The sequence below is a fragment of the Bos indicus genome, chromosome 3 (genome assembly GCF_029378745.1).
Source record: "Bos indicus isolate NIAB-ARS_2022 breed Sahiwal x Tharparkar chromosome 3, NIAB-ARS_B.indTharparkar_mat_pri_1.0, whole genome shotgun sequence".
NCBI classification, from domain to species: domain Eukaryota; kingdom Metazoa; phylum Chordata; class Mammalia; order Artiodactyla; family Bovidae; genus Bos; species Bos indicus.
Window position 1 is genome coordinate 58,905,886 of NC_091762.1, and position 19,263 is coordinate 58,925,148.

At 42.0% G+C, this 19,263-nt stretch overlaps 1 protein-coding gene across 1 annotated transcript in view; it reads left to right on the forward strand.

Moving 5' to 3' along the window:
• The first annotated feature begins 4,854 nt into the window (after positions 1–4,854).
• Positions 4,855–19,263, forward strand: part of DDAH1 (dimethylarginine dimethylaminohydrolase 1) — a 156,711-nt gene continuing 142,302 nt past the window's right edge. The window contains exon 1 of the mRNA XM_070786188.1: positions 4,855–5,289. Coding sequence (XP_070642289.1) covers positions 4,987–5,289 — 303 coding nt within the window. The 5' untranslated portion in view covers positions 4,855–4,986. The remainder of the gene's footprint in view (positions 5,290–19,263) is intronic.

Below are 19,263 nucleotides of genomic sequence, written 5' to 3' on the forward strand. Positions count from 1 at the left end.
TATTCCAAATAGAATTTAAACAGGGAATTAGTTACAAAGATCTTGAAATTTGTGGAAGAGAAAAAGGAGCAATTTGACCATAAGCTCCATAATGTAATTCACAATTATATCTCCTGTACCTGGTATGTAGCAAAGATTCAAAAATGTGTATTGAATCTATGATTACACTTGTGAGTGAGATTTGATCTATCAGTCTAGGAAGGTCAAGGGTTCTGCTGGAAAGCATTAGGATAGCTATATGACTCTGATAATTCAAGGGATGTGAGTATGTGATTTGGCCATTGGTAGGAAATCATGTTCAAAGCCTTCTGTTCAAAACCTGTCAGTGTTACTGTATAGCACAGAGAACTCTACTCAATATTCCATGATGACCTATATGAGAAAAGAATCTGAAAAAGGATGAATATATGTATATGTATAGCTGAATCACTTTGCTATACTCCGAAAACTAATACAACATTATAAATCAACTATAATCTAATAAAATTTTAAAAACCCAAAGCAATAACAAACTCCCCCAAACCTGTTAATGGATAATATTTAAGGAACACCTACTAGGTGCTAGATACCATTTCTGGCACTTTACTAAGACATTTATGTTATTAATTTTAACCTTCCTAATAATCCTATGATAATGGGTTCATTGTTTCCAGTTTCATAAGTGAGGAAGAAAAGGAGGCAAAGAGCTTTTAAGTAACACAACTAAGAGCATACAATAAGAAAATAGCAGAGCCAAGCTTCCACCCACAAGGTTTGGCTTCGGAAGCTACACTCAGTCTCCACACCATATGTCTCTCCACTGCTCAAGCGATGAAAGTTTAAACCTTTCTACCTTTATTCTCCATTTTCCCCATTGTACTCTGGGGCACAAACCAGCTAGCTGTTTCCCCAACCTGTTTCCTCTCCTTTCTGGGCTCATAGAAGACTATTCCCCAGCTCTTCCCTTTGGTCACTGTAGCTGTATGACTGAGTTCCAGCCAGAGGAAAGCGAGCAGAGGTGATGGATATCACTTCCTGGCCTAGCCCATCAAGCCTCTTACATCTGATACTGCATCTTATAATTTTCTTTCAGCTTGAGGAAGGTGAGCATACTGAACTTGGATGCTATATTTGAAAGTGTTGGAGCCACAAAATGCAAGAAGGCCAGACCCCCCTGTATGTTGTTTGGAGAAGAGTCAGGAGCCAATCAAGAACATCTGTGTTAGCTCTTAAGGGAACAAGAGATACACTATCCACTTGGTTCCACCATATGTGTTGGGGTCATTTTGTTACAGCAGCTGGAGTTATCTTAACCAATGCATACATGATTTGAGCTGATCTGTTGTTCCTTGAACATGCATTTGGCTTTTGCACATACTTTTCCTTGGGATTCTTATTCTATTCTTGCAAATATTCACATCCTAAAAATTATTCAAGGCCTAAACCAAGACCACTCATCTTCAAGCAGCTCTCCTTCACTCCTACTGGCCACAGTGCTTTCTTTTTTGCTTAACTTCCTATACCACTTTGTTGATAGTAACTCTCATGTCCTCTTAGCATAGCTCTAATTTTGGATGTCTTGTTTTCCCAGTAAGCTCTTCAAGGTCAAGGATCATGCTTTAAAGCTGCCTGTATGTCTCTGAAGTATATAACATGGTAGTGTGCCTTGAGAATTCTCAATAAATATCTCTGAGGAAAATGAATTTATATATATATATTAGACTCAATAAAGTCCATGTTCCCAAAAATAGTCCTTCATCACTCAAGCAGGAAGGCATGTAAATGTAATTTACTGGAGTTTGTCTTTATTATTCTTTTCACCAACACACACATCCCAACACTTTTTGACAACTGCTTAGAGAAGACAGAAGGCATGCTTATCAAATTTCAGATGATACAAAGCTAGAGGTAATAAATAATGCACAGGATGACAGAATCAAAATGAGGCAAGTTGGAATGAAGCAGATAACATTTACTAGGGGTAACTGCAAAATTAGATTAAAAAAAAAAAAAAAAGAGGCCCAATTTCAGTATGGAACATGTGGCTAATGTCAATTTATAGGAAAAATCTTTCAGGTTTTAATTGGCTGCTGGGTTGACATGGGCCCAGAGTGGATACATGGGACTTTGTTTATAATTAGGCTCAGGGCACTTCATGGCAAAGTATTGAGGCTTTAACAAGGCATGGGCATGAATTAAGCTTGCTAGGTGGGGACCAGTGTAGGTACATGAAACCTCAGTGTTAAGTAAAGAGGGGAACCAAGTCCCATATTTTAGCCTGGGCAAGCTCAGCACATGAGGTAACGTTCACCGGTAGCACTGGTGAGAATCCCCTGCGGAGGACACCATCAAGTAATTTCTGGACACTAATTTGATGCCAACAGCATGGGTCCCCTGAGAGTTTTGCCTCAGAAGTAGAACCCAGTAGGCCTCAAAGGCTTGTTGTGTTACTTTTGGTCCCACTTCCCAGCATCAGGGTTGGAGCTGTCCTTCACTTAAAACCAGTCACTTTCAGAGCTGAGAAATGCCGTGTCATCTGGGTAAATTCAAGTCATCCTTGAGAGAGAGGGGAGAGAAGGCAGATCACATCTCCTCTGTGCTTAACTGAGACAACTGTTCCAGGATCCTTAGCTAGCTAGGTATCTCCTTGAAACCTACACTGCATGTTTGCATGCTTAGTTGCTACATTGTGTCCGACTCTGCAACCTCATGGACTGTGGCCCACCAGGTCCTCTGTCCATGGGACTTCCCAGGCAAGAATACTGGAGTGGGCTGTTGTTTCTGCTTCCAGGGGCTTAGGCAGTGTTAATAGAAGCCTAGCATCTGGAATAAGGGTCCTACTACAGTCTGTGAGAGTCAGGCCACACAGGAAGAATTGTTTCTACTCTAGATACTATGATTTAAAAGGGATACTGACAAACTGATATGAACCAAAAGGAAGATAACCAGAATATTGAAGAGATTTAGAAACCAGTCACTAGTTCTTTTTTGGTGGGTTAGCCTCAAGGCCCGGAGTGGGTTAGGACAGCGAGTGGGAGGGGGTGTCAGGTAGCAAGGAGAGCAGAACTGTCTTGGGATGTATGAATGCTGCCTTGTGAAAGAACACTTGCATGTTAGGTAATGGCAGAAGGCACAACTGGGGCCAGGGGTATATAAGCCCCAGATAAAAATGCTTTGCTTGTGGTAACTCTGAAAGCAGAATACACTTTGTAAGTGAGTTTAGAATGTTCAAGTAAAGAACTGGTGACTGTCATAGATGTTTTAGCTGGAATTCCAGAACATTGGGTAGGGAGTTAAATGAAAGTGATTCTAAGATCCCATTCAAATCTAATGTTCTATGATCTAATTAATCTTTAAATTAGAAATGTGCTACAGAATTTGAGGAAATAAGATTATTAACTGAGATGATTTTGGAGTTACAACCTGAAGTGGATCTTCCCCTCAAAAAAAGCAGATCCCATGGATTATTTTATCTGTAATGTGTGAGATGGGAAAATAGAAGCCTAGTACCATTATGAAGGAAAAGGAACTCCCAAGGGGTATGAGAAAAGAAACATTTAATAAATATGAGAATTTCAGAGTCTGATACAGGCCTGAGGGGAAGGCAAGGGAGGAATTTGGAAACCTTCTTTCCCAAAGACAAAAGAGTTGTGATGCTCCACATCTGAAACTGCTCAAGGTGAGCACTCATCTATGGCTGATGAAAACATACTTGGTCTTTTCCTCCCTATTCTGAAGGCAAAAACTCCAGAATCACACATAATCACAGTGTTCATAGCACTTTGCCCATGACTCTGTAAAGAATCCACCTGTAATGCAGGAGACTCAGGAGACACTGATTCGATCTCTGGGTTGGGAAGATCGCCTGGAGGAGATCATGGCAACCCACTCCAGTATTCTTGCCTGGAGAATCCCATGGACAGAGGAGTTTGGTGGGCTACAGTTCTTGGGGTCCAAAGAGTTGGACGGAACTGATGGAACTGAGCAGGCGCGCACCCACTCTGTTCATAAGAACCGATTGTCTTTGAAACACTGTGAGTTTCTGTATGTCTATTTCTCTCTGTGTTTCTTGTCCTTACAGAGAGGAAGAAATAAGATCCTTTTCACAATCTTGAGTCTGGCGGGGCTGAGGGGGTCATTTGCCGAGAAAGTCAAGGTAACATGGCATGCATGCGTGCTCAGTAGTGTCTAACTCTTTGGGACCCCATGGACTGTAGTCTACCAGGCTCCTCTGTCCATGGGATTATCAGGACAAGAATACTGGAGTGTGTAGAATACTTTAGTGGGTTGCCATTATCCAGGGGATCTTCCAGACCTAGAGACTGAACCTGTGTCTGCTGCATTGGCAGATGGATTCTTTACCACCGAGCCATCTGACAAGCCCCAAGGTAACATGGACTTGGGTACAAAGACAGATTCTCATCCTGGGAACTGGAGGGGGAGGTTGGGGTTGGGGGCAGGACCACATGCCGGGAAACCTAGGAACAGCAGACTAGAGAGAGAGGTCAAAGTATCTATCCAGAAAGGAATCATCCCATCCTTGGCTTCCCGACCACCAAGCAACCCCTTCCAGTCGCTCTGCGCAGACCACAGCAGCTCTCCAAATGTGAGGGGTGCACCTGCGGCGAGATACAGGTAATGTCAGGTTCAGGTACCGCGCCTTTTGGCCGAGGTTCCCCCACCCAGCACCCACCAGCGCACACCTCTCGAACTCCCCGCTTCCTCGGCCGCCGCCTTCACCCCGACTTCGTGCGACGGTCGCCACTACAACTCCCGCCTGGGCCGCCTGCAAACCCGAGAGCGCCGAGTGGGCGCGCGGGCTGCGCGCGGGCAGGCGCCCGGAGCTCTGGGCATGCTCAGTCGCGCGGGCAGGGCTCCGGGCGCGAGCAGGGCTCCCGCTGCACCACATTCGCCGGCTGCCAAGGGGAGCCGCCGGGCGCTCGCAGACTCGGCGAGCGCTGCCCGCACAAGACCCTACCGCCGCGCCCCGCGCCGCCACCCCGAGCCATGGCTTCTCTCGGCCACCCAGCCACCTTTGGCCGGGCCACCCATGTCGTGGTACGGGCGCTGCCCGAGTCCCTCGCCCAACAGGCGCTGAGGCGCACCAAGGGCGACGAGGTGGATTTCGCCCGCGCTGAGCGGCAGCACCAGCTCTACGTGGGCGTGCTGGGCAGTAAACTGGGGCTGCAGGTGGTGCAGCTGCCCGCCGACGAGAGCCTCCCAGACTGCGTGTTCGTGGAGGACGTGGCCGTGGTGTGCGAGGAGACGGCCCTGATCACCCGCCCCGGGGCGCCGAGCCGGAGGAAGGAGGTAACTGCCCGCCCGGAGAAGCGAGGGGTGCGGCCCGGGATGCTCGCCCGGCCCTTACCTACCGAGCGCGACCGACTTGCCGGGGAAATCGCGGAACTGGCCCCCGGGCTAGTTCAGAACTTCCCATTTAGGGGAGAGGGTGTGTGTGCGAAAGAGAAGTTCATTGTTCACGCCTCCCGGCTGCCGGCGCAGCTTGAATGCCTTGGAGAGGACCCGACTGAGTGTGGTCGTGCAGACTCGGGCAGGTGGGTGGGGTGGGGAATCCATCTCACAGCATTTTTATTTGTAAAGATTAAAAAGCAGTAAAGACAGTGCAACTCTGCCCGTTTCCCAGGGAGCTGGGGGCAGGGAGAGGTGCCTTTCCAGGCGGGCGGGTGGAGGCTGGGCGAAGGGCTCTGAGGGCGGGTTGGTGACCCTGAACCCACAAGTCCTGCCAAGAGCTGGGATCAGGGCTGTCCAGACGAAGGAACGGGATGTCGGTTCCCATAGATCTACGGCGTCCCAAGTTACTTTTCAGTGGTGGAGAGAGTCCCGCAGAAAGGGACTAACAAGTAAATGAATGTAAGACTGGCTTGCTGAGCTGTGGTGTCTGGGTTGGAAAAGCTATATTCAGTGTAGGGTGTTGGGTGTGTGTATGTGTGTGTATGTTTAATTGGAAATGGTTTCACAAATTCCATAATTTTTATTCTCTCTACTTTAAAACTCATAGTAATTAGAGCTTTTTGTGTTCTCAAAGGATGGTGACTACTTTAAAATATTGCAGTTTGTGAAAATGGCAGTGATTGCTTTAAACACAAGGTAGGTTAGTGGGGAGAGACAAATAGAGTGAGATTGGATTTTTAAATGCCATCTGGCCTGGGATTCTTCTCATTGCCTGCTAAGAGCTGGGGCTCAAGACTCTCGGTTGCTATTGGCATCAAGTGGCATTGCAAGAAGCTGCTAGTTTCTTTCTTATATGGAGGGTTAGGGATTGTTTTCCCCCCTATTTTGTCTTTATTTGATTCACGTTGGAAATGTCTCACAGAGCTCATAGTTAAAAATGTGCTTATTCTCCACCTGCTTCCCTACGCAAGTGGATGATAGAACTTTGCTTGATCTGAGAGAAAAAGCATATTTGGTTTATTTCTCACTGAGATTATCAGCTTTTTTTTTCTTCCCCACCCCGCCTTAGCAGAAAACCAAGAGTAACAGGTCGCATTCTCTTAGCTGTTTTATCTCCTTTGCCATGCCTCTCCATCTTTGAGTCTGTGAGATGACCTGCTCCGTTTTAAACTGATAAGCACGTAACCACATTTGAACACTTTCTGATGTGTCCTAGGCCATATGGCAAAACTGTGGTTTGTTTAAAAGAGTAAGGTAGATTTTAAAAACCCTTTCAAAATGGTACTCATTTGTTGAGGCTGGTCCAATTTCCTGTTAAGAGACTGTGAATATATTTAATCATCTATTTCATTTTATTCCTATAATAAAACCTTTCAAATTTTGGCCTTCCTGATGCTAAAGTGGGTAGTGATCTGTCTCCCCATCAGATTTTGAGGCATACATTTAAAAAAGACCTCACTCTTGTATCTTGTACGTGGCCCACTGCCAGAGGCCACATAGTGTAATAGCTTGAACATCAGACTGTAAGTGTAATAGATTGAACATCAGACTGTAAGAACATCAGACTGAATGTAATCCTGTGACCTTGGGGACTATCTCTTGCCTCAGTTTTCTCACCTGTAAAGTGGACATAATCATACCTATTTCATAGAATTTTGGTAATAAATTTGTTAATCCATCTGAAATATAGAGGGCAGGACATTTCATGAAGTGTTTTTATTCACTTCCCAGTGGGTCATGGAAGATTTGCTCCTTGAGCAGTAAGAAGTCTACTGTACACTGATGCAGTTATAGTGACATTTCCCCATCCCAGGGTGAAGGGGAGTTGTCTTCATGCCTCAGGTTCCATCCTAATCTGCTCCGTAGCACTGCCTCCCAGGTTGAGTTTTCTGCTGGTGTGTGGTCCCTCCCCACATCACCTTTGCCATTGCCTCTGATCAGATCCCCAGGGTAACAGACCTTCCAATCAGAGAAAGGAATTCAGGCAGTCATGTTGGGTGGGGTGCTTCAGAGATTTCTTTGAAATCTCTCATAGTTTGCTGCCTACATTGAAGTTAATAAATGCTTGCTGAGTGAATGAGCAAATGAATTAATAAAATACTAGTTAGCTTCCCAGGTGGCTCAGTGTTTAAAAATCCACCTGCCAAGCAAGAGACATGGTTCGATCCCTGGGTCAGGAAGATCTCCTTGAGAAAGAACATGCAAGCCACTCCAGAATTATCGCCTGGAAAATTCCACGGACAGAGGACCCTACAGGAGGCTACAGTCCATGGAGTCACAAAAGAGTTGGACATGACTTAGCGACTAAACAGCTAACAGCTCAACAATTAGCTAATATCAGTAAGCTGATAATAATTATTTTAAGGCCCTCTTGAATTATTATATATAAATATTTCATGTAACACTAATCTCCCTAACTGAAATTACACAACAGCCAGTGCATTATTTTAAAATTATTAACACTATTCAAAAAAAAAATTATTAACACTGATCTCCTTGTTTCCTGTCTCTTACTACTCATTCCATTTTCCGCCAAGCTGGTCTTTCTAAAACTCAAATCTGATCCTGTTCCTCTTCTGGTTAAAATTCTAGAAGGGCCTCCACTGAGCTTGATAAACCCATTGAGCTGGGCTCTGCTTGCCTTTTCAGCTTTAGCTGCATCTCTGACCCCACCCCACATGCCTCTCAACCCTTGGCTCAAGCCAGGTTCTTTTTCTGACTCACTATACTATTGCTTTTATGGGCATACATTTCTCCTTCACCCAGGACACTCTTCCTCCTTCCTCTCCTGCATTTTATCTGGCTTTTCCTACTCATGCGTCAGTTCTCAGCTTACTGTTACCATTAATATTATTAGCTAATTGTTACTGGGTGCTTGCCATTTGCCAGACATTGTGCTGGATTTATGACATGCATTTCAATGAATGTTCACATCAACTCTTTGAGCTCATTGTTATCATTATTTGTGTTTAAAAGTTGATGACACTGAGTCTGGGTGAGATTAAATAAATTGCCCAGGGCAAACCACTTCAGTATTCTTGCCTTGAGAACCCCATGAACAGTTTGAAAAGGCAAAAAGATAGGATACTGAAAGATTAACTCCCCAGGTCAGTAGGTGCACAATATGCTACTGGAGATCAGTGGAGCAATAACTCCAGAAAGAATGAAGGGATGGAGCCAAAGCAAAAACAACACCCAGTTCTGGATGGGACTGCTGATAGAAGCAAGATTTGATGCTGTAAAGAGCAATATTGCACAGGAACCTGGAATGTTAGGTCCATGAATCAAGGCAAATTGGAAGTGATCAAACCGGAGATGGCAAGAGTGAACATCGACATTCTAGGAATCAGCGAGCTAAAATGGACTGGAATGGGTGAATTTAACTCAGATGACCATTATATCTATTGCTGTAGGCAGTAATCCCTTATAAGAAATGAAGTAGCCATCATAGTCAAGAAAAGAGTCTAAAATGCAGTAGTTGGATGCAATCTCAAAAACGACAGAATGATCTCTGTTTGTTTCGAAGGTGAACCATTCAATATCATGGTAATCCAAGTCTATGCCCCGACCAGTAATGCTGGAGAAGCTGAAATTGAACAGTTCTATGAAGACCTACAAGATCTCTTAGAACTAACATCCAAAAAAAGATGTCCTTTTCATTATAGGGAACTGGAATGCAAAAGTAGAAAGTCAAGAAACTCCTGGAGTAGCAGGCAAATTTGGCCTTGGAGTACAGAATGAAGCAGGGCAAAGGCTAATAGACTTTTGCCAAGAGAACGCACTGGTCATAGCAAACACCCTCTTCCAACAACATAAGAGAAGACTCTATGCATGGACATCACCAATGGTCAACACCGAAATCAGACTGATTATATTCTTTGCAGCCAAAGATGGAGAAGCTCTATACAGTCATCAAAAACAAGACCGGGAGCTGACTGTGGCTCAGATCATGAACTCCTTATTGCCAAATTCAGACTTAAATTGAAAAAAGTAGGGAAAACCACTAGACCATTCAGATATGACCTAAATCAAATCCCTTATGACTATACAGTGGAAATGAGAAATAGCTTTAAGGGACTAGATCTGATAGGGTGCCTGATGAACTATGGAATGAGGTTCGTGACATTGTACAGGAGACAGGAATCAAGACCATCCCCAAGAAAAAGAAATGCAAAAAAGTAAAATGGCTGTCTGGGGAGGCCTTACAAATAGCTGTGAAAAGAAGGGAAGTGAAAAGCAAAGGAGAAAAGGAAATATATTCCCATTTGAATGCAGAGTTCCAAAGAATAGCAAGGAGAGATAAGAAAGCCTTCCTCAGCAATCAATGCAAAGAAATAGAGGAAAACAATAGAATGGGAAAGACTAGAGATCTCTTCAAGAAAATTAGAGATACTAAGGGAACATTTCATGCAAAGATGGGCTCAATAAAGGACAGAAATGATAGGGACCTAACAGAAGCAGAAGATATGAAGAAGAGGTGGCAAGAATACACAGAAGAACTGTACAATAAAGATCTTCATGACCCAGATCATCACGATGATGTGATCACTCACCTAGAGCCTGGAATGTGAAGTTAAGTGGACCTTAGAAAGTGTCACTATGAACAAAGCTAGTGGAGGTGATGGAATTCCAATTGAGCTATTTCAAATCCTGAAAGATGATGCAGTGAAAGTGCTGCACTCAATATGCCAGCAAATTTGGAAAACTCAGCAGTGGCCACAGGACTGGAAAAGGTCAGTTTTCATTCCAATCCCAAAGAAAGGCAATGCCAAAGAATGTTCAAACTACCGCACAATTGCACTCATCTCACACACTAGTAAAGTGATGCTTAAAATTCTCCAAGCCAGGCTTCAGCAATTCGTGAACCGTGAACTTCCAGATGTTCAAGCTGGTTTTAGAAATGGCAGAGGAACCAGAGATCAAATTGCAAACATCTGCTGTATCATCAGAAAAGCAAGAGAGTTCCAGAAAACCATCTATTTCTGCTTTATTGACTATGTCAAAGCCTTTGACCATGTGGATCACAATAAACTGTGGAAGATTCTGAAAGAGACGGGAATACCAGACCACCTGACCTGCCTCTTAAGAAACCTATATTCAGGTCAGGAAGCAACAGTTAGAACTGGAAATGGAACAACAGACTGGTTCCAAATAGGAAAAGGAGTATGTCAAGGCTGTATATTGTCACCCTGCTTATTTAACTTATATGCAGAGTGAATCATGAAAAATGCTGGGCTGGAAGAAGCACAAGCTGGAATGAAGACTGCCAGGAGAAATATCAATAACCTCGGATATGGAGATGACACCACCCTTATGGCAGAAAATGACGAACTAAAGAGCCTCTTGATGAAAGTGAAAGAACAGAGTGGAAAAGTTAGCTTAAAGCTCAACATTCAGAAAACTAAGATCATGGCATCCGGTCCTATCACTTCATGGCAGATAGATGGGGAAACAGTGGCTGACTTTATCTTTGGGGGCTCCAAAATCGCTGCAGATGGTGATTATAGCCATGAAATTAAAAGACGCTTACTCCTTGGAAGGAAAGTTATGACCAACCTAGATAGCATATTCAAAAGCAGAGACATTACTTTGCCAACAAAGGTACGTCTAGTCAAGACTATGGTTTTTCCAGTGGTCATGTATGGATGTGAGAGTTGGACTGCGAAGAAAGCTGAGTGCTGAAGAATTGATGCTTTTGAACTGTGGTGTTGGAGAAGACTCTTGAGAGTCCCTTGGACTGCAAGGAGATCCAACCAGTCAATTCTAAAGGAGATCAGTCCTGGGTATTCTTTGGAAGGACTGATGCTAAAGCTGAAACTCCAATACTTTGGCCACCTCATGCGAAGAGTTGACTCATTGGAAAAGACTCTGATGCTGGGAGGAATTGGGGGCAGGAGAAGAAGGGGACAACAGAGGATGAGATGGCTGGATGACATCATCGACTCGATGGACATGAGTTTGGGTGAACTCCGGGAGTTGGTGATGGACAGGGAGGCCTGGCGTGCTGCAGTTCATGGGGTCGCAAAGAGTTGGACACGACTGAGCGACTGAACTGAACTAAACTGAAAGGTCTAGTTCCAAGTGTTGTGATGTTGATCTCACTTTCTCAAGCATAGGATTGGTTCTCCTTTTATGAACACCTCTGTATGCCCTGTTATATTTATTGTAACATATGATAATTGTCTGTGTATCTTTCTGTAGCTCCCCCACTATTATGAAAGCTGTGAGGCAAGAATCATATCTGCATTGTTCAACATGTTATCCCCTGGACCTTGTATATGTGGCAAATATTTTGTTGAAAAAAAAAATGTGTCTATGATTTTAAGTCAACCTTTGTTCTCCCTCATTATGGCATATTTGGTGTTTTTTAAGCATTTCCAGTCAGTAGAGTCCCAAAAGTTTCATTGCAACTCTGGGTGATTTGTAACTGTTTTTCTCTTCCTCTCTCTTTTAATGCCTTTGTCTCTTGTTGTTGTTTTGTTTTTATTAAAATGCTGAGAAGTTTCTTTTTAATCAAAACATCATGTTATATTTAATGACTTTTCTTCCTTGGAAAAAAGGACTGAGAACCAAACTCAAGAAAGTAACCCTTCTGTGCACACTCAGTATTTGCCCTAAAGGGGCCTCCAAAGATTAGTAAAACACAGACCATGTCTGCAGCAAGCGTAAGTTTTAGTGAAGAAAACTGTATATAGAGAAAATCAGCAAATAATATTACTTGTCTTATAACTCCATGTCTTCAGGAATATGAATGCCTTCATATGTTGAATACTTTGAAGACAAATAAATTAGCCTTGAAAAGCTAGTCATATTTTAAATGAATCCAGATTACATTTCAGAGGGGGAAAAGGTCGATTATAAATATCAAAAGTTGAGTACACAAATATCTAAATGCTGAAATAAAGCAAGTGACAGGGTGTGATGACTGGATTTTTTTAAAAATAAAAATCTCTATTATACTTGCCTGTAGTACCAAATTCAAAAGGCACAAAAGGAAACATAGTAAAGGTAACTCTTTCCCCCTCACCTGACCCTTGTACCTTACCACCCACTTCTCTTCCTGAGGCAAATACTAATGCCATTTTCTGTAATTTTTTTTCCAGAAGGTTTTTAGTACTTAGTAAATGATTAACTGACAAAATTTATTCAAGGAAAATTGTGAAATATATCCTTTGCCCTTTCAGCCCTCTCTCAGAGCCATTTTATATTTTCCCAGGTACTAAGTATTAATATATAAAGTATTCTGTCTAGGAAAAAAGCCAAGCAAACTAATTCTCACAAAGTAATAATGGCTTTAGTTATCCCTACGTAGAGCCTTTGCATTGTTGGGGACCTCTTTAGGAAGAAGGCAATGCTTCAGTTCAGTTCAGTTCAGTTGCTCAGTCGTGTCCAACTCTTTGTGACCCCATGAATCGCAGTGCGCCAGGCCTCCCTGTCCATCACCAACTCCCGGAGTTCACCCAAACTCATGTCCATCGAGTCGGTAATGCCATCCAGCCATCTCATCCTCTGTCGTCCCCTTCTCCTCCTGCCCCCAATTCCTCCCAGCATCAGGGTCTTTTCTAATGAGTCAACTCTTCACATGAGGTGGCCAAAGTATTGGAGTTTCAGCTTTAGCATCAGTCCTTCCAAAGAACACCCAGGGCTGATCTCCTTTAGAATGGACTGGTTGGATCTCCTTGCAGTCCAAGGGACTCTCAAGAGTCTTCTCCAACACCACAGTTCAAAAGCATCAATTCTTCAGCACTCAGCTTTCTTCGCAGTCCAACTCTCACATCCATACATGACCACTGGAAAAACCATAGCCTTGACTAGACGTACCTTTGTTGGCAAAGTAATGTCTCTGCTTTTGAATATGCTATCTAGGTTGGTCATAACTTTCCTTCCAAGGAGTAAGCGTCTTTTAATTTCATGGCTGCAGTCACCATCTGCAGTGATTTTGGAGCCCCCCAAAATAAAGTCTGACACTTTCCACTGTTTCCCCATCTATTTAGCACAAGGTAATAAATCTCCAATGTAGAAATAGACATGAAGGCCAAGGGTGGGGGGTGGGGGTGGAGTCAGGGGTGGTGGACAGGAAGGTGTAAATGGAAAAGATAAGCAATACATATTTGCATGGTAATTTCTGTTCTATTAGGGCAGTTAGCTATTTGCATCTACATATTTTGGTCCTGGGAGAAGGCAATGGTAACCCACTCCAGTACTCTTGCCTGAAAAATCCCATGGACGGAGGAGCCTGGTAGGCTGCAGTCCATGGAGTTGCTAGGAGTTGGACATGACATAGCAAATTCACTTTCACTTTGATGCATTGGAGAAGGAAATGGCAACCCACTCCAGTATTCTTGCCTGGAGAATCCCAGGGACGGGAGAGCCTGGTGGGCTGCTGTCTCTGGGGTCGCAGAGAGTTGGACACAACTGAAGCGACTTAGCAGCAGCAGCATTTTGGTCCTGGCTTCTTATCTGGTTAGGAAAAAGCATAATTATATTATTTCCAAAGGCAAGGTGAGCATTAAGATCGTGTCTAATAACCAACCAAGTTGTGTATGTGTGTGTGTGAATAATAAAATGATAATGTTATTATTTTTGTTGTTTAGTTACTAAGTCATGTCTGACTCTTTGCAACCCCATAGTCTGTAGCTCACCAGGCTCCTCTGTCTGTGGGATTTCCCAGGACAGGGTACTGGAGTGGGTTGCTATTTCCTTCTCCAGGGGTTCTTCCCCACCCAAGGATCAAACCTGTGTCTCCTGCAGTGGGAGGCAGATTCTTTACCACTGAGCCAACAGGGAAGCCTCAGAATTATTTTTATTAGCTCTATTTAAAAGATAAGGGGACTGAGTCTTGGGTAACCAAGGTTACATAACTGATCCAAAGTCACACACAGCTAATTAGTGGCAGAATTGAACTTCTCATGAAAGTATGATCATTTTTGCTTGAAGGGCTTGTTGCCAGTTGTTGAGTTTAATGGATCATTAAATCAATATAAAACTGCTACCTGAGTTTCATTTTATACACTAACGATGTACAATATAACTTGGACATTAACTAAGTGAATCATTTTACCTCCCTCCCTCCTAAAAAACTAAGTTTTTTTTTCATTTTAGTTAAAAAAAATAATTCATTTACATGAAATCCCCAAATTGCCTGGGCACAGTTCATGAATAATTGTGCCTTATTTACCAGCAGACTGCTTGATTGCTTTTTGAAATGCACACATTTCCTCAAACTTCTGTTTAACTTCAGGTGAGAAAACTGCCCTAAGCCATAATTAGAAATTACCCAGACTCTTACCAAGCTGGAAAGTGAATGAACTAGAGGCGCCTCACATGGCAGCAGATTAACGGTTCTTGATAAATTGTCACCTCAAACTGGTTAGAACAACTGCTGCCTTTCAGGGTGTTTCTTTTCAGACTCTTTTACGTGGCCTTGGCAATAAGCTTTTGGAAATTGAACTGTTTCTTGGAAACTTGGATGCATCTAATAATGTAATCTACTCCCCTGCAGTTGATCTTGAAAGCCTTGAAAAGAAAAAATGTAATGATGAGTAGGGAGTGACTTCTATTAGATACTATTAGCTGAAAATGAGCTTTCTGCAGAGATCCTTAGAATCATAAAACTAAGAAGGCAGGGATGGATCCCTTATAATTCAGATATGCTGTGAAATTGCTTTTGCATGTTTTTGAATTCTTACTGAGCTCAGATTTCTTCAAAATTAGGTATCTAGTTCATTAATGTAAACCACAACACAGAAAAATCTACTTAAGACTTTTGAACAGATTTACCTTCTACTATCTTTGCATCATAAATAAATGATTCATGAAACTCAATCTAAATTTGGAGATGTGTGTTTAGAAAATGAGTGATGGTTATTATTTACTTGACAGCATTTGCTGTTAAAATCTGTAACCACATCAGAAAGCCCAGCTTCCTGACTGGAGATCTGGACACTTGGTAGAGTTCATTCTCCTAATCAAGAGGTACCATAATTGAAGGTAAAATCACTGAAATCTTAGTGAGAAAAGGTTTCATTTACACCTTATAGGACTGCAGTGCATTGTTTACCCCATGAAGTAGATGAATCTTTATTTACTGTAGCGAAATCCCTGATGTTCCATCAGAATGCTCCCCTGACCTTTGAAGTTGGCTTTCACTGCTTTCCCTACACTGATATTAGGCATTAAATCTGTCAGAGTCCTCAGGCACATTTCATAAACAGGCACTTCTCATCCAAATGGACAGAGTAATCTCAAACAACAAATCCCCTTTTAAAATGTGTGCATGTAACACCATCCTAGTTTACTTTGTCATCATCAAACAATGTAATAATGTACATTGTCTTACTAAAACTGAGCGCTGATGAAGGGGTAGAATCACATAGAAAGAATAGATCACTGGACTGTAGGTTCATCGTGTTTGTATGACCAGAGAAATGAGCACAGCAGACCATGAAGACAGAAGTACAAATTAGTACAGGGTGGGTTTAATTTTGCCCAACAAATCAACGGGGACAAACCTGAATTAGTTTAACATAGCAAATTAAAGGGAATACAACTTTTAGCCTGCTTTCATAGCTAGATGGGCTTATGGTATAAGTTGTCGTTCTGATAGAGATGAGTAAGTACATCAGTATTTTGCTTGACTTGAATATGTGTAAGTAAATCTTTGACTTCATTAAAAATGTGTTTGCCTTGAGTTCTCTGTCCTTATTTTGTTTAAGAAATATTGAAGTTTTCCATGGAAAACTTTCAGAAGTTTTCTTCAGAAACAGACTCACAGACTTAAAGAACAAACTTATGTTTACCAGGAAGAGTCAGGGGAAGGGATAGTTAGGGAGTTTGAGATAAACACAGACACACTGCTATATTTAAAATGGATAAAATGCTTCTAAATGGCACAGAGAACTCTGTTCAATGTTATCTGGCAGCCTGGATGGAAGGGAAGACTAGGGGAGAATGGATATTATATGTATGAGTCACTCTGCTGAGCATCTGAAGCTATCTCAACATTGTTAAGTGGCTATACTCCAGTGTAAAAAAAAAAGTTAAAAAAATAAATATTGAAATTTTGTTATTTATTTATAGCAGTAATGATGGGTGCCATGATTGTGTTAAAAATGACTGTGATTTTGAAGCTGAAGGCATAATAGTTGGATCACTCGTGTATGTTTGTGCATTCAACAACTGTCTCCTACACACCAGACTCAGTGTTTGATGCTGTGGAGATGTAGGTTAATTAGATACCACTGTTGCCTACAAGGACCTCACAGTCCAGCTAGGGAGGCAGAGCAGTGGCAGACACTTGGAGAATAGGGTTTTATGGCAGAGCTCCGTCTGGTGCTAAGGAACGTCCAGGAGGTGGGTCTGACCCATACCAGGGCTTCTCAGACGTGATTACTGAGTTAGCAGCAACCAGAGGAAGGCAGAGAGAGGCAGTCTTCAGAGACAGCACTATGGGATAGGATGAGGGTGATGGCACTGTGAAAATTAGTTTCACGAATGTTGAAAAGGATGCAGGATTGAGAAAAGCCTGCCTGTGCCCCCTCAGATCTAAAATTTTGATTCCCAGTTCTAAGTTCACCAGGAGAACTACTCCTTAATCATGTTTCCTGTTTGAGGCCCAGAGAGATTTGGCTGTCCGACACACTGCATTTCTAACTTGTACTCCCATCTTTTCTTCTGCCTTGTTCTCCATCAGGGTCTGGCATTCCTTCCAGGATTCCTGAATAGCACAGTTTGGGAACTATATAGTCTTACTGACTAAAGTCCACTCCAAATCTGAGATTCATTTCTTGAGGTTGCTAGAATGTCATTTGGCTAAGTTGTGCTTTTTCCCCTTTGGCCCACAATTCGCACATCAGGATGTGTAAAGCAGACCTGGCATCTGCCACGTATAGGTATATAATATTACCCGTGTCAATGGCAGGTAAGAGAGAACGCTTTCCTCTTTGCTGTTGAAATGTGTTTTTATTCACAAATCTTTCCATCTTAGCAGTAGACACCACTGAATCTCACACTAATATAAATCAAGTGTACCCAAAACTGAGCATGCATTTATAATCATAGGTTGAATTCTGTAGAAGCTACAGACAACAGCAGAGTCAGAACACAACACTGTCCTAGGTGTTGGGGCACGCTGGTTTTGATTTTTGTAGTGATAATAAGATCTAATATTCTTTCCAGCTCGGAGATGCTACACTTTCCTTTTGGAACTCAGAGTGTATTAGGGTGGAAAGTAGAGGGTGGAGAAGGGCTGGGGGATGGGGAGATTATAATAATTTATATTTGTGAGATGGGATTGGGGTTTGATGAATAAACATATTGGATTTCTTTCAACTGAAAACATTAAACTTGTTCTACTCAATTAACCAATCATTTAAACTCATGCCTTGCTAATGATAACCCATTAAGAGATGAAGTTGAGATGAAGTTGAATTTTCTAACTCTATGTCAAAATCTCTGCTTATCCCACCTTTTATATGGCACATTTGATAAGAAATGTTTCCCACAGAAAACTTCAAATAAAAGCCGCTGAAAGATCATAAGATTCCTAGAAATCATTCCACATGATTTCTCTCATCACACATCACTGTCATCTGTGTCTACCAGCTGATGTTTCTGTGGTGAATGTGAATCAGTGGCTCCCCAAAAATGGAGAGAATTGGACACAAGGTATGTCCTATGAGGTGTGTTTTCTCTTATAACTAAAAGTCTTGACTTGCCCATAGCACTTCTTTCTTATAAACCCCCCATGCATATGTACTAATTTCCATTTGGTGGTGAAATTTGAGTTTCATTTTCCAGATTTTACCTTTTGTCTTCCAAAAAATGCGTACAGTTATTTTTCTAAGTAAACACGAAAAAAGCAAGATAGATGTAGCCCTTCTATAATAAGCTGTGTAAAAATTAAGACTGTTGACATAAGTAAGATATTGACATAATTTTTTTTTAACTTGGAAATATGCTTGTGATAAACTTAGACATTTTTAGCCTGAAATGATTCCCAAAAATTGAAATTAGTTAAATAACCTTGGTGCAGTTACAAGATAAAAATAGAAGAAAAATACATCTATTTTAATCTTAATTTTTTTTCATCAAAAGGGAACTTCCATTTTACAGGGAAAGAGAATAACTATAGCTTGGCTTCACTCATATTTATCATATAGATGTATTTTCCAATTCAAGAGTTTTATGTGGAGAAGTTTAGTTCTTTATTTTGAGGCACTCGAACCATTTTTGCTCTTGCTTTCATATTCTCCTGTGTGCCATCTTAGTCCTTTATCAAGGGTCCTGGCTTTCTGGACCCCCTTTCTCCAAAAAATGCACTGTTGGGAGAGGGAGTGACCACAATTTAAAAGGGCACTGAATTCTTCACTTTTCCCTGTCACTCTGTTACTAAGCATCTCTAAGACTAAGCTGTAGTCTTCCCTTAGTCTCCAAGCTTCCCCAAGCTTCTCCAAATATATAAGCAGTTTAACTCTGAACAGAGCACAGCTTCAAGACAAGGCTCTTAGTACAGTGTGTTGTGTGTCTTCAAATTGCTGCTATCCATCTACTATCATGGGGTCATGAAATCAATTTAGTGGGTCATGTCCACTTCTTTTATTTTTCTTTTAATAGAATCAGTAGAAAATGTCAGAGTACATGGCAACCTAGGGACAATATTTTTTCATGAAACCTTTCACTTTATACATTCGTGTTCATGTGTATATTAATTAGGAACATAAAATATGTTTCTTACTCTGAGTCATGCTAAGAAAAAAAGTATAAAATAACCCACTATATCACCTTTCAACCAGATTGTACCACTCAGCCTTTTATAGAAATTCTAGAGGGTCATGTCTTTTGGTCTCTGGGTTCTGGGAATCATGGCCAGAA